Source organism: Erythrolamprus reginae, chromosome 4 (genome assembly GCF_031021105.1).
Source record: "Erythrolamprus reginae isolate rEryReg1 chromosome 4, rEryReg1.hap1, whole genome shotgun sequence".
Taxonomy (NCBI): Eukaryota; Metazoa; Chordata; class Lepidosauria; order Squamata; family Dipsadidae; genus Erythrolamprus; species Erythrolamprus reginae.
The window spans coordinates 25,656,191-25,670,154 of NC_091953.1; the positions used below are offsets into that span (position 1 = coordinate 25,656,191).

The 13,964-nt window shown below is 35.6% G+C and overlaps 1 protein-coding gene across 4 annotated transcripts in view; it reads left to right on the forward strand.

Annotated features, from left to right (window-relative positions):
* Positions 1-13,964, forward strand: part of PAN3 (poly(A) specific ribonuclease subunit PAN3) — a 92,612-nt gene that overhangs the window by 73,305 nt on the left and 5,343 nt on the right. For 2 of the 4 annotated variants that reach the window (XR_011558948.1, XR_011558949.1), the window contains 7 exons: positions 66-231; positions 2,502-2,589; positions 7,377-7,516; positions 9,509-9,638; positions 11,048-11,112; positions 11,610-11,707; positions 12,091-12,229. Coding sequence is in view for 2 of the 4 variants with exons in the window: in XM_070749869.1 (XP_070605970.1) it covers positions 66-231; positions 2,502-2,589; positions 7,377-7,516; positions 9,509-9,638; positions 11,048-11,112; positions 12,091-12,229 (728 nt within the window). In the remaining 2 variants the exon portion in view is untranslated. The remainder of the gene's footprint in view (positions 1-65; positions 232-2,501; positions 2,590-7,376; positions 7,517-9,508; positions 9,639-11,047; positions 11,113-11,609; positions 11,708-12,090; positions 12,230-13,964) is intronic. The other 2 variants (XM_070749869.1, XM_070749868.1) reach the window with 1 other exon arrangement.

Sequence of the window (13,964 nt, forward strand, 5' to 3'; positions counted from 1 at the left end):
AATGAATGAATGAATGAATGAATGAATGAACGAGCAGTTCATTTATATTCCCAATTCTGTCATAGGTCAGCATGATGGACCTCTGCCCCGACAACATGCAGGGTTGCTGCCAGAGTCCCTGATTTGGGCCTACATTGTGCAGCTGAGCTCGGCATTGCGGACTATTCATACAGCAGGATTGGCTTGTCGAGTAATGGATCCCACAAAGATTCTGGTGACAGGCAAAACAAGGTAAGACACTTTCCTAATATATTACCAGATCTCTACAACCTGTTTTGCTACCTAAAAGCTTGCCTTTTGCATCCATTTTGCTAAGAACAATGCAGTCCTCAATATTCATCCTAATTAATGTTTCAGCCTGGAAGATGACATAGGGATAAGATCATTTATATCTAATTATTAACAGAATTTGGTACAGGTAGTGGTTCATTTAATGACTGTTCATAGTTACAGTGGCATTTTTAAAAAGTGACATGTGACCATTTTTCACAGCTGTGACCATTGCAGCATCCCCATAGTCATATGATCAAAATTCTGATGCTTGGCAAATGACTCATTTATGGCGGCGGCTGTGTCCAGGATCATGTGATCACTTTTTGCAACCTTTTGACAAGCAAAGGCAATGCAAGACCCCGATTCCGTTAACGGCTGTGTTACTATTATTTTTATTATTTATTATTATTTATTAGATTTGTATGCCGCCCCTCTCCATAGACTCGGGGCGGCTCACAAAACAATAAAACAGTTCATAACAAATCTAATAATTTACAATTTAAAATATTTAAAAAACCCCATTATTAAGCAGACCTACATACAAACATACCATACATAAATTGTATAGACCCGGGGGAGATATCCCAGTTCCCCCATGCCTGATGACAAAGGTGGGTTAACTTAACAACTGCTGTTATTCACCTAACAAGCATGGCAAGAAGGTTGTAAAATCAAAACTCACTTAACAAATGTGTCACTTAGCAACAAAAATTTTGGCCTCAGTTGTTGTAAATCGAGGACCTGTATATCTATGGAATACTGTGTTCAGTTCTGGAGACCTCACCTACAAAAAGATATTGATAAAATTGAACGGGTCCAAAGACAGGCTACAAAAATGGTGGAAGGTGTTAAGCAATAATATTTACCAGGAAAGACTTAATGAACTAAATCTGTATAGTCTGGAGGACAGAAGGGAAAGGGGGAACATGATTGAAACATTTAAATATGTTAGAGGGTTAAATAAGGTTCAGAAAGGAAGTGTTTTTAATACAAAAGTGAACACAAGAACAAGGGGGCACAATCTGAGGTTAGTTGGGGGAAAGATCAGAAGCAAGGTGAGAAAATATTTTAGTAAAAGTAGTAGATGCTTGGAACAAACTTCCAGCAGACGTGTTTGGTAAATCCAAGGTAACTGAATTTAAACATGCCTGGGATAAACATATAACCATCCTAAGATAAAATAAAGGAAATAGTATAAGGGCAGATTAGATGGACCATGAGGTCTTTTTATGTTTCTAATTCTAGTAGCTAGTGGAATTGTGGGATTCCAAGCCTGTGGGTACTGTATACCATTTATTATCAAGTGGTTTCCTACAATTGCAGTCTTAATTATCAAATGATTCCACATTTGAAGGATTTTGATCTTAAAAATTCAAGTTTTTGAAGCTGTGTCAGTAATGCTGCTTGTTCTGACATCTTCGTAAATATGCAAAGCATAAGGGTAGAAGATTAGGCATAAAATTACAATGTTGATTGTCTAGGGCAGGGTTAGGCAAAGTTGGCTCTTCTATGTCATGTGGATTTCAACTCCCAGAATTCCTCAGCTAGCATGATTGGCTCAGGAATTCTGGGAGTTGAAGTCATAGAAGAGCCAACTTTGCGCACACACACACACACCAGTCTAGGACAATATGCAGCATTCTGTCACACAATTTCTTCTTGAATAGCAAGAAAAAAGAAAACACACAAAACACTCCTATTTGTATGTTCCTTGCCTACCTGTTCGTGCATATATTCCGTCCAGCTCACATGACTCACAAACACATACACTTTTAGAATGTGATATTATCCTATTGTTATGATAACATTAATATACTAATGGTAGTTACTTAACCAGGCGTGGGTTACTCCCAGTTCGGACTGGTTCACCTGAAGAGGTAGCGACTCTCTGGTGATGTCATGATGACATCACGGACCCAGTGTTGGTCTGTGGGTGCCACCATCTTTTTTTAAAATTTTATTTAAAATTTTTTTTAATTCTAAGCATGCGCAGAAGCCAAGTTTCTAGCACTGTGCATGCAGTCGCCATCTTGTTTTGGGCTTTTTTTCGCCCGGATTTTTCAGCACTGGATATGCACATGCGCGCGAGGAAGTGAACCAGTAGCAAGGTAAATTAGAACCCACCCCTGTGCTTAGCAAAACATTTCTATGGAATTGTTGAAGAGATTGTAGAGGAGGTGAAAAGAGGAGTTATAAACTTTTTTCCCTATAATGCTTTTATCCGGAAGGTTGAGAGTGAATTGCGTTGGAGTCTTTGATGTATTAACATTTGACAACAGCCAAAATAATCCTTTGGCTCTAATGGCGCAATATCAGGTAAGATCCCAGTATTGTATCCCAAATTTTATATTATTTGCTCACTGAATATTTGTGGGAGATTATCTTGAAGTATCTGTCAGGTTTTTTTTTTAATGTATGACATTTCTTTATTTCCTGTATGTAGCTGCTTTGATACTTGCTCCTAGTAAACCTTTGGCAATGTTAATTCATGAACCTGTTGGTAATTTAAGATTTTTATTGGTTGTCATTGTAATTTTTGGCACTATTCTCACTATAATCAGACATTCAAAAACAAAAAAGTAAACTGGTCCTATCTATAAAGCAGAGATCCCCAAACTTGGCAACTGTAAGACTCGTGGACTTTCAAGTTTCAGAATTCTCCAGCTAGCTATGCTTACACAAGTCTTATAGTTGCCAAGTTTGGGGACCCCAATATAAGGAATGTATAATTCTAAAGCATATTCTGCAAACCAGATTGGGACAAGCATGACAAGGAATAAGTTCTAATAGATGGTATTAAAATTGATAAGGGCACGTAATTTTTTAAAAAAGAGTTTATATACTGTGAAGCTACAAAAAATAAGTTATTTGGCAATGGCAAAGGTGAAAAATCATGTTGAACCTATTTTTGTGAAAACAAAAGCCTAATAGACAAGAGTAGGCAAGAAATTATTTCCTATGCTTTCTTCCCATTCCCAGTCTACCCAGAAGCCTCTCATAGGGTGTGGATCTGTTGATATGGAGGGATAACCCAGAAAAATCAAGCTGTAACCCTCTCTATTAGTCCAGTGGAAAGTACCGCTGTCACAGGTACTTGAGAGGCCTTTCATGATTGAGAGGGGGCAAGGATGGAACAGGAAAGTCATCTTCATCATACCTGTCTTGGTTTTCATCATCACACTGACCATATCTAGATTGCATGGGAAAATGCTTCATTTTTTTCTTTTCATAGTAGGATGTCACCATGCCTAAAACTAGGAATTGGAAATTACTAGTATGTATACATATATACATACGCACATATTAGATTTGTAGCAAATCTGCATGTTTTAAGCCTTCTATTTTTTTATTGGCTTGCAAAAATCAGCAATATATGTGTACTTATTCCTGTGTAATAGTATTTAACTATTTTCAATCTTAAACACAAAATACTTTCCAAATCTGAATGGTGTCTAAATTTAAATGATGGGAATTTGTCCCAAATCTTCACCTCTGTGAAAAAAAATCATGTATTTCCTTGAATTTTTCTTGATAAATATTGTACTCCCGTTTTTAGTTAAAGGAGCAATATATAATGTGGTAAGTTTTTTTTAAAAAACTTTACACTGAAATATATGAACTGCCTTGCACTTAACCCAGAAACTATTTACCGTATACCTTTACACTTAAACAGAATAAATATGATACTACATTTTTCTCAAATAGAGAAATAGACTTTCTTTTCCTGTTCTTTGGTTTTTATAGTACACATAACATAGGTAAAAAATTAAACTCGGCCGTTTAGAGTCCATTTTCACTATTCAAACTTGTTTGGAAGTCAGATATGTCTTCAGATACTGAAGAGAAAAACGGAATATACCTTCTATCTTAAGGAGACATTGGTTGAAATGTTATGATTCAGAGTTGGTGACAAGGCTCAATCCAAAATGTGAAAACATTGCTGGGAAGGCAGTGAAATACATAAATGGCCACATGAACCATCTTCAGAAAACTGTACATGTCAGGCCTCAAAAAGGGAAAATGAGACCCAAATCTCTTACCAGTCTTCGCAAAATATTTATTAAACTACTGCCAAAAATTGGCTGAAGTTCTTTGATTGCAGGCAGCTTTTCTTTAACCTGCCTTTAACATTTGTTGCAGTATAATCCATTAACTGAGCCCACTCCTGAAAATCTTTTCATCACCTGTGCACTACATAATGCTTTTTTCCTAATTTATTATTTATTAAATGAACTTTGATGCCACCCCTCTCCAAGGACTCAGGGCGGCTCACAACATATAATAAAACAATACATCACATTTCGAGTCCAATTAATTAAATATACAGTATAATCTAAGACTAAAAACCCTTTAAAAACCCCAGTCGTTCTCATTAATCAATTTCTCTCAGTCCATTCATCGGCCAGGGGGCAAGAATCTAATGGCCCCAGGCCTGGCAACATAAGTGAGTCTTGAGAGTCTTGCAAAAGGCAAAGAGGGTGGGGGCAATACAGATCTCCAGGGGGAGTTGATTCCAGAGGGCTGGGCCCCCCACAGAGAAGGCTCTTCTCCTAGGCCTGCCAACCAGCAATGTTTGGTTGACGGGACCTGAAGAAGGCCAACTCTGTGGGACCTGTATTCTGCTATGTCAGATGGTAAAATGGGAAGAGATCTGTGTATGTTGTTTTTTTTTTTTTTAAAGAATAGATTTAAGTCGAAATTTATCTTTTATGGAGAAGTCAAGGAGACTTTACATATTCGAAGGAGGTATTTGGTTAATAATCCATTCAAACTTTTCAATGGTGCAGAATTAATGGTACCTACATCTAGTTCTTGAAGTATTGGTTGTCACAGTGCCACTGGGGCCTTGTGATCATGTTTTTTTTAATATCCCTTGCCAAGGGAAGCTGGCAGGAAGTTGGAAGTCACAGTCATGTGAGATCCTCATTTAATGACCTACACAGACTTTGCTTAATGGCAATAACCAGAAGCTGCCAGAGCATACTGCTAAGCAGTATGGCCATGTGAAATGCTTTAGGAACACATCATTAGCGACAGAAATCCTGGCCCCAATTATTGTTGTTCAATGGGGACTGGAGTTTACTTGGCCCTATAAAGGTATTGCCTTGATATTGGAATTTGGACTATACGATGCTCAATATCTTAGCTTCTATTTAATTGTTTCAGTTTTCCTGCAGGCCTAATATACCATATGTACAAGTTAAGAAATACATTTTTTTCTAATGTCTGAATTTCCATTTGTGCCTATTGAACTTAGTGTTTCAATTTCTAGGCTTCAGAACCAGATCAAGTTACAAATAGCTATGTAAATGTCAGCTAAACAACACTATTGGAAATTTGAAGGCAATTTATGCTAAGTTTCCTAAATTCATCATAATAAATGCTTGTGGAATTATCATCTTATTCTCAGATCATTTTTAAATGAGAGAAGACAAAGCTAACACTGAAGGTTAATTATAAAGTTATTGAATAACTAATATATACTTATTTCTATTGTCAGTAATATTCAGTAATATTTTTCTTTTTAAATTGATGTTGCTTATTTAAGGAGAATTAAAGATTACATAGCACATAGATCCTTGAAAGTGTTTTTATTTTCCAGAGCAACCCCATTACACTATATTATCTTGCACATTTAATTCAGAAAGGATAGGAGCCACAGATGAATTAGAAAAGCATGTATTGTTTCTTGCAGTCTATTTTTCATAGTCTGTTTCAGCCACATGAATAAAGACTGCTGTACAGTATGGACATAAATAGAATCATAGAATCAGAGGAAAAAACAAGTATTGAAAGGAAGAATCATAATTGAGGGGGAAAATAAAAGAATGCAGCAAAAAGGAAAAATATGTGGAGGTAAGACACAAGCAGTGTGAAGGAAAACTAGAGCATATTTTGCATCATTATGGACATAAACATCAAAAATGGCTGACAGCATTAACTGAATGAGAACATGTTGTATTCTACCCTTGCACAAAGGGTTAAATTGCACAAAGACTGCTTTTTAATGAAGCATCAGGGAATATATGGTCACCATAAGGAATTGTTCAGCAGTTATTATTACATCATTTTTCATTTAATGAAAATGAGTAAGATCACACAAACTGCAAAGGATATCAGTAGAAGCACTGAATTTCATATAGGATCCCTAGAAAACTGGAGCAGAGAATTATTTGAATATTCGAATGCATTTGGAAAATTTGGGACTGGTGATTATTCTTCCGTCTTTCGTAGCAAGTATTTTAGACAGTTCAACACAGTTGTAGTGTGAATGCAGTCACACATTATGCTAAGCACAGTTCATTTTTTTGTTTATCAATCAAATGTATATGCTGCTCATTTTGTTGTGTGAGGCGACACGGAGTGATTGGTTAGTTTGTCAATCATAGTTCCTGTGGCCTGATATAGACTAATCCATAAATGGTGGTTTATAAACTAAAATGGCTGAATTTACATATCAGATTAAATCGGAACAAAACCAAGTCCTTTTTATCATGATGTGTCAACCCAGCCACTGTATTTAGAATAAATCATTATTTTACTTTTGAGAGTTTGTCTTTATTTAAACGGGTAATATTATTAGAAATGCAACATGATTGATTGACACTCATGTTAATATTTGATAATTACTGTTAGTAATTATCCTAAAAGTAATAAACTATCGATGGGTTATCATAATCCTAAATATTCATTCAACATTTTGTATATCTGTGATGTTTTTGAAGGATGTAGAAAGTCTTGGAAAAAAGGTGGTTTGCAGTTAATTGAAAGTGCTTTGAATTACAAGTTTCTAACTGATGAACGATACTTGCCAAAGGTTAATGAAGAATATCTGGTAAGAAGCAAAATCTTTCCACAGAGGTGGAAATTGGCTTAAGGAAAGTGAAAGAACAGAATCCATTATTTAATAAATACTAATAGTATTTATTAAAATCACCCAGGAGATAAAATCAATGGCATATTATGAAATTTTGTTGGTTTTGATCATTATAAACTATCATTTGTATAGCATACTTATCTTAAAGTGTTAAGAAAGCCTGAAGTGCGTTTCAGATCCCGGTGAAATGAACTTGTGTATGTTTTTGTTTTTGTTTATGTTGTAGCAAGCAGATTTGATCTCTCTTGGGAAGGTTGTGCTGGCTTTGGCTTGCAATTCTTTGGCAGGAATTCAGAGAGAGAATTTGCAGAAAGCAATGGAACTGGTGACAATCAACTATTCCTCTGATTTGAAGAATCTTATTTTGTAAGCAAACTTGATTAGAGAATAATAGTACTTCATTTGTGGAAAATATGTGTGTGTATAATTGCTCTGTTTATAAATACAGTGATACCTTGTCTTACAAACTTAATTGGTTCCGGGACGAGGTTCTTAAGGTGAAAAGTTTGTAAGATGAAACAATGTTTCCCATAGGAATCAATGGAAAAGCGATTAATGCGTGCAAGCCCAAAATTCACCCCTTTTGCCAGCCGAAGCGCCCGTTTTTGTGCTGCTGGGATTCCCCTGAGGCTCCCCTCCGTGGGAAACCCCACCTCTGGACTTCTGTGTTTTTGCGATGCTGCAAGAGAATCCCAGCAGAGAAATCCCAGCATCGTAAAAATGAGCTCTTCGCTGGCAACGGAAGTCTGGAGGTGGGGTTTCCCAACGAAGGGAGCATCAGTGAAATCGTAGCATCACATAAACACCGAAGTCCTCAAAACCCCACCACCGGACCTTTGTGTTTTTGCAATGCTGCGATTTCACTGAGGCTCCCCTCGCTGGGAAACTCCACCTCTGGACTTCCGTTGCCAGCGAAGAGCTCATTTTTACGATGCTGGGATTTCTCTGCTGGGATTCCCCTGCAGCATCACAAAAACACGGAAGTCCGGGGGTGGGGTTTCCCATGGAGGAGAGCCTAAGGGAAATCCCAGCAGCGCAAAAACAGGTGCTTTGCTGGCAACGGAAGTCCGCCGTCGCATCCTAGCGGCGGCGGTGGGTTTGTAAGGTGAAAATAGTTTGTAAGAAGAGGCAAAAAAATCTTAAACCCTGGGTTTGTATCTCGAAAAGTTTGTATGATGAGGCGTTTGTAAGACGAGGTATCACTGTACTTTTGATTTTGAAAAAGCATAATTATGAAAATAATTCTTCATGATGGTAAAGACCCAGAAGAGTCCCTTTGAGGAGTTAACAGAACAAAACTCACTCACCCACCAATAAGGAAAAATAAAATCCAATTTTAATTGACATAAATTAGCAGTAGATATTTTTAAATCACACACACGAATACACTCTAACTCCAAATTTTGGAGTTAAGTCTATAGTCATTTACATTTGCTGCTGTACTGGTTTAATGCAAGATTTAGGTTAAAATTCCAGTTTTATTCTGAAATTCACTGGGTGGCTTTTGGCTTTTGGAAAGTTTATTCACTGAATGTCAGTGAAAGGAGTTCACTTGGAATCTTTTATTTGACTACTAACACATACCGTATTTTTCAGAAAGTAAGGCACACACACACACACACACACAAGAAAAGAGGATGGAAATGTCGCTGTGTCTTTTACACTGAATACAGCTATTTTTGGCCTCTCAAAGCCTTGCCCCATGTCCAATTTTTGCAAAAAAATTATCTTTTTTTTGCAAAAATGGAGTGAGGAGAGAGTTTGGAAGGCCTGCAGAATACTCCTGGGGAATTGCGAGAAGGCAAAAACGCTTCCGTTTTTGTGAAAAAATGGGAAAGATTGGCCAGTTTTTACAAAAATGGGCATGTTTGTCTTTTCCCAGCCCCTAGGAAATCTCTGCAGGTCTCCCAAACCCTCTATTTTTGCAAACAATGGGTAAAAATGGGACCCTGCAGGTTTTCCAAACCCTGTGTGCCCCATTTTTCATAAAAACAGGTGAAAAACAGGTCTGTGGAAAGTGTTTTGGAGGCCTGCAGAATGTTCTGGTGGACTGGGAAAGCAAAAATGCCCGGTTTTTTGCAAGAAACAGACCCATTCGTGCAAAAAATGGGGCACACAGAGGGTTTGTGAGGCTTGCAGAGTGCTCCTGGGGGCCGGAGAGGAGAAAAACTTTTTTTCTTACTTAACTCTTTGAAATCTTCGTGCGTCTTATACACTGGTATGTCTTATAGTCTGAAAAATACGGTACATTGTATTTGACTCCGTTATTTATAATTTATAGCGTAATAAATACTTACATTGTGGAGAATTTTCCTTAGAAATCCAGTTTTAATAATTTTTAGGAATTTCTTTTGGTAGATATTTGCTGACTGACCAAAACAGGCTTCGAAGTGTAAATGATATAATGCCTATGATTGGAGCAAGATTCTATACTCAGTTGGATGCTGCCCAAATGAGAAACGATGTTATAGAAGAAGATCTTGCAAAGGTAAAGCACCTTACTGTACCCTACACTTTACATTGCAGTCTACGGTCATTTTTTCACCTACGTTGGCTGTATTCAAATGGATTTAACTTGTTTCAAGGCCATTTTCAGATTATCAAAAGTATGCATATTAAGTCAGTTGATTTTCTGATAAAAACATCCTGTTTGTATACTGGCTACATAGATGGATAGGAAACTGTCAACAGGATATTTAATTTATTTTATTTATTTATTTATTTATTTTGTCCAATATATAATACACATTGAAGAGAAAGATATGTAATAATATAAGTAAAGAAAAGAATAGAAGAAAAGATATAAAAGTATAGGTGAACATATTTGAAAGGAAGAAAAGATAAATGAGATAAGGAGAGACAATTGGACAGGGGACGGAAGGCACACTGGTGCACTTATGCACGCCCCTATCAGTGTGCTGTTAATTTATATTTGGAAATAATATATTCAGAAGTTTGTAGTCTCAACTAATAGGAATAATATAGAGCTATTATTACAAATAAAGTCTTGGGGTGTTTTTTTTTAAAGAAAATTTAGCAAAGAAACTATGAATTGCTTTATCCTTGAAGAATTTGTGTCATATAAAAATCATCCATAATATGACCATAACTGCACTTTGGGATGACAGTTTAGTAGTTTTAGTATACTGTGTGAATAAATACTTCCCTTTATATGGCTAATTTTGTCAGGTGTTCTTTTTCTGCTATTCACTTCATGTATACTGCTACCTTGTTCAGTTGTTTCTCTTTTTTTCTGATCTAAATGGTTGTAACTTTTCCTTAGGTATAGATCTATAATTGTAGTACTCATTCTGCATAGGGTGCTTATATCCTTTTTAATTTTTTTTTTCTAATGAGCCCTAGTCCTATTCCTTACTAGGAATATTGCCTCAAAAGGATCACATCTTTCTTCATTGGAATTGTGGCCATGGCACTCCAAGTTATGTGACAGTGAGGGAACTATAATCTTTAGAATAGGATGTTGGTGTCATGGTTCTGAAAGTCTTGACTATATATTACCTTGGCTTAATTGACATTAAGTGAATATTTTTTGTAGGATTCAGGAAATTACTGCATCAAGTTCCTCACCATATCCTATCTCCTATAGGTATGTGTGATTTCGGTTATAATCCGTGCTGCCTTTTTATCATTATAGCTAGAATTAACATTGGAGAGCTTACAAATTACAAACTAAATGATTTAACAGCACAGGGAAGGAAAGACTTAGCTCTCTTGGGAAATTTGAATAGGTACCTAACATTTTTTTCCTGACATTTTGTCATTGGGCAGAAATATTTCTATTTTGGGGTTTTTTTTAATTTGTAGTATTCTTGATATTATTTGTTGCTGCTGTTATTATTTTTCAGGCCAAGTTGTCTCTTATATCTTGTATTACAGGAAGTTCAGAATGGAAGATTATTTCGTCTTCTTGCAAAATTGGGAACAATCAATGAAAGACCAGAGTAAGGAATTCAGAACTTTTAATCTTTACATTATTTTAAAAATGGCACCACTGGAGAGCTCAAATGATTATGTAGGGTAGGGCTGTCAAACTCGTAGATCATGGTTTAGCGAAAAGAAAATTCATGGTATGTCATGTGATCCCGCCATGACGATGCAAGTTTGACATCCCTGATGTAGGGTAAAGTTTTAAAGTATATCAGGCTCTGAAAATAATTAACTATGTTATTTTTATCAATATCTCCACCAAAATTTTATCATATGTGATTTTTATATACATATGTACTCATACATACACCTACACAAGTATTACTCATGATCTGGAGGGACAATCATATCTCGATTTGAAGTTTTGTCTGAAAACTAAAAAATAATTAGCACAAGGCAAGACTTCATGGAATTTAACAATTTCCTGCATTTTCATGAAACTTGTAACTGTATTAAACTCCAAACTGTTAGTCTCTTTTTGGGAAGGTTTTTCAGTTTTTTCTCCCAACAGCAGCAAACAGCCTCCAAATGCATACAGTGGTACAGTGACAATTCTGGAGATTGGGAACAAAAATTGATATTTATAGAGAGTGCATTCTCCCGGACACTGTAAGTCTGACCGTAGTAATGAATGATACCAAAACGTGAAAACGTGTAATGGAATATTTCATGTTGAATGCTGGAAATTACAGAATTATTATATAATAGCCTGTATGATATATCTTCCAAAATATACAGGTTATTTCATTGAGAGAAAAAACATAGAGCATCATTAACTTAAAATCAGCCCATTTTAGGAATCTGGTCAAATTTGAGGAATAAATCCCATAATAATATATTTATAAATGACACCATAGATGTAATGATTTTTGGTTCTCTCGAATTCTGAAGACTTAAAAAAAACCCTCCGTGTAACATATATGAACAAATATATGTAGGTTGAGCTATGTGTCTTTTTAATGAGAAACATAAACACCCTTTTTTAATGATAGGTTCCAGAAGGATCCAACATGGTCGGAAACTGGAGACAGGTATCTCCTGAAGCTTTTTAGGGATCATCTTTTCCATCAGGTGACAGAAGCGGGTACTCCTTGGATTGATCTCAGTCACATTATCTCTTGTCTTAACAAGGTGAGCTAGAAGTTTTTTCCATTCGGTGTAAATCCATTGAATTGTCTTTTCGCTCGCTTTTTCATTTCATTTCATTCATTTATTCGATTTGTATGCCGCCTCTCTCCGCAGACTCGGGGTGGCTCACAACAGTGACAAAAAACAATATATATTGACAAATCTAATAATTAAAAATCTAAGATAACAATTATACATTTAAAAATCTAAAAGCAAGGAACCCCAATATAAAAACATACATACAGTCATATCATGCACTAGGACTACATAGGCAGGGAGAGATGTCTCAGTTCCCCCACGCTTGACGACAGAGGTGGGTTTTAAGGAGTTTAGGAAAGGCAAGGAAGGTGGGGGCAATTCTAATCTCCGGGGGGAGTTGGTTCCAGAGGGCCAGGGCCGCCACAGAGAAGGCTCTGCCCCTGGGCCCCGCCAAACGACATTGTTTTGTTGACAGGACCCCTTATCTTGGCATACAATGCATGTTTGTCATTTCCTTGGCAGTTATCTAGTCAGGTAACTTCCTCAGTTGGGTGCTGCATGTGAAAAACCTGTTTCAGAAAAACTTCTAAAGAATAATAAATCAGTAAGGAAGCTCAGGCAGATAGACCTCAATATTTCACACACTCTGTTATCTGTGTAACATGGCTGCAAGCAGCCATTTTGAAAAAGAACTATGGTTTATTTCATTTTACATATTTGGAATTAATTTAAACTGATAATTAAAACAAGCACAGATAAAACTGTGATTTCAGACAACAGTGTATTCATTTTTTTAATAATGTGGTACAACACTGACAGTGAAAACAAAAGATAAACGATAGTTATACTGTGAGGAATAAAGATCACCTGTATATTATGCTGATTAAAATAAGTATGACAAAAAGAGGAAAAAGGCTAATGGTGAAAAGAATAAAAAAGACACATATCAGTATAAAACTAATTCCATTTAAACCTACCGCTAAATCTAGACTTACTGTACATATGGAAATATATTGCTCCATCTTCTGATTTATAAAGCACAAAGAATTTTAAATAATAGATAATAGACTGTATCCTAAACCCCATCCTTTAAAATCAGATGAATAAACATTTTTTCCGTTTATCTTTGCCGGGTTGTTAAAACTTTCATCATGTTGGAAACATAATTGAATATCATATTCAATATCATTTCATATAAATTGAATATTTATAATATGTAATGACAAAATGATAATTTGAAATAAAATTGAAGCTATAGCTGAACAAGATATGAATGTGTGAGTTAAAGAGTTTTCACATTTCATACAATAACAACAAGCAAAGATTCAACATCCAATCATTTTAAAACATTTTGAGGGGTCCAAGTAAACATTGAATAAAAATTTATGATTATATTATTATTATTATTATTATTATTATTATTATTATTATTATTATTATTATTATTATTATTATTTATTAGATTTGTATGCCGCCCCTCTCCGCAGACTCAGGGCGGCTCACAACAGTGATAAAAACAATATGTATTGACAAATCTAATAATTTAATATCTAAAATAGCAATTGTACATTTAAAAAATCTAAAAACAAGGAACCCCAATATAAAAAACATACATACAGTCATATCATGCATTTTAATTTTTAAATTAAAAAAAAAATTAACTTTAACTTTTTATATGTTATGCTTTTTCACATCTGAATCATGGGTTCTTCAAATTTGAATATTTCAATTCTTCAGTCAACAATTTAGAAATACGCAG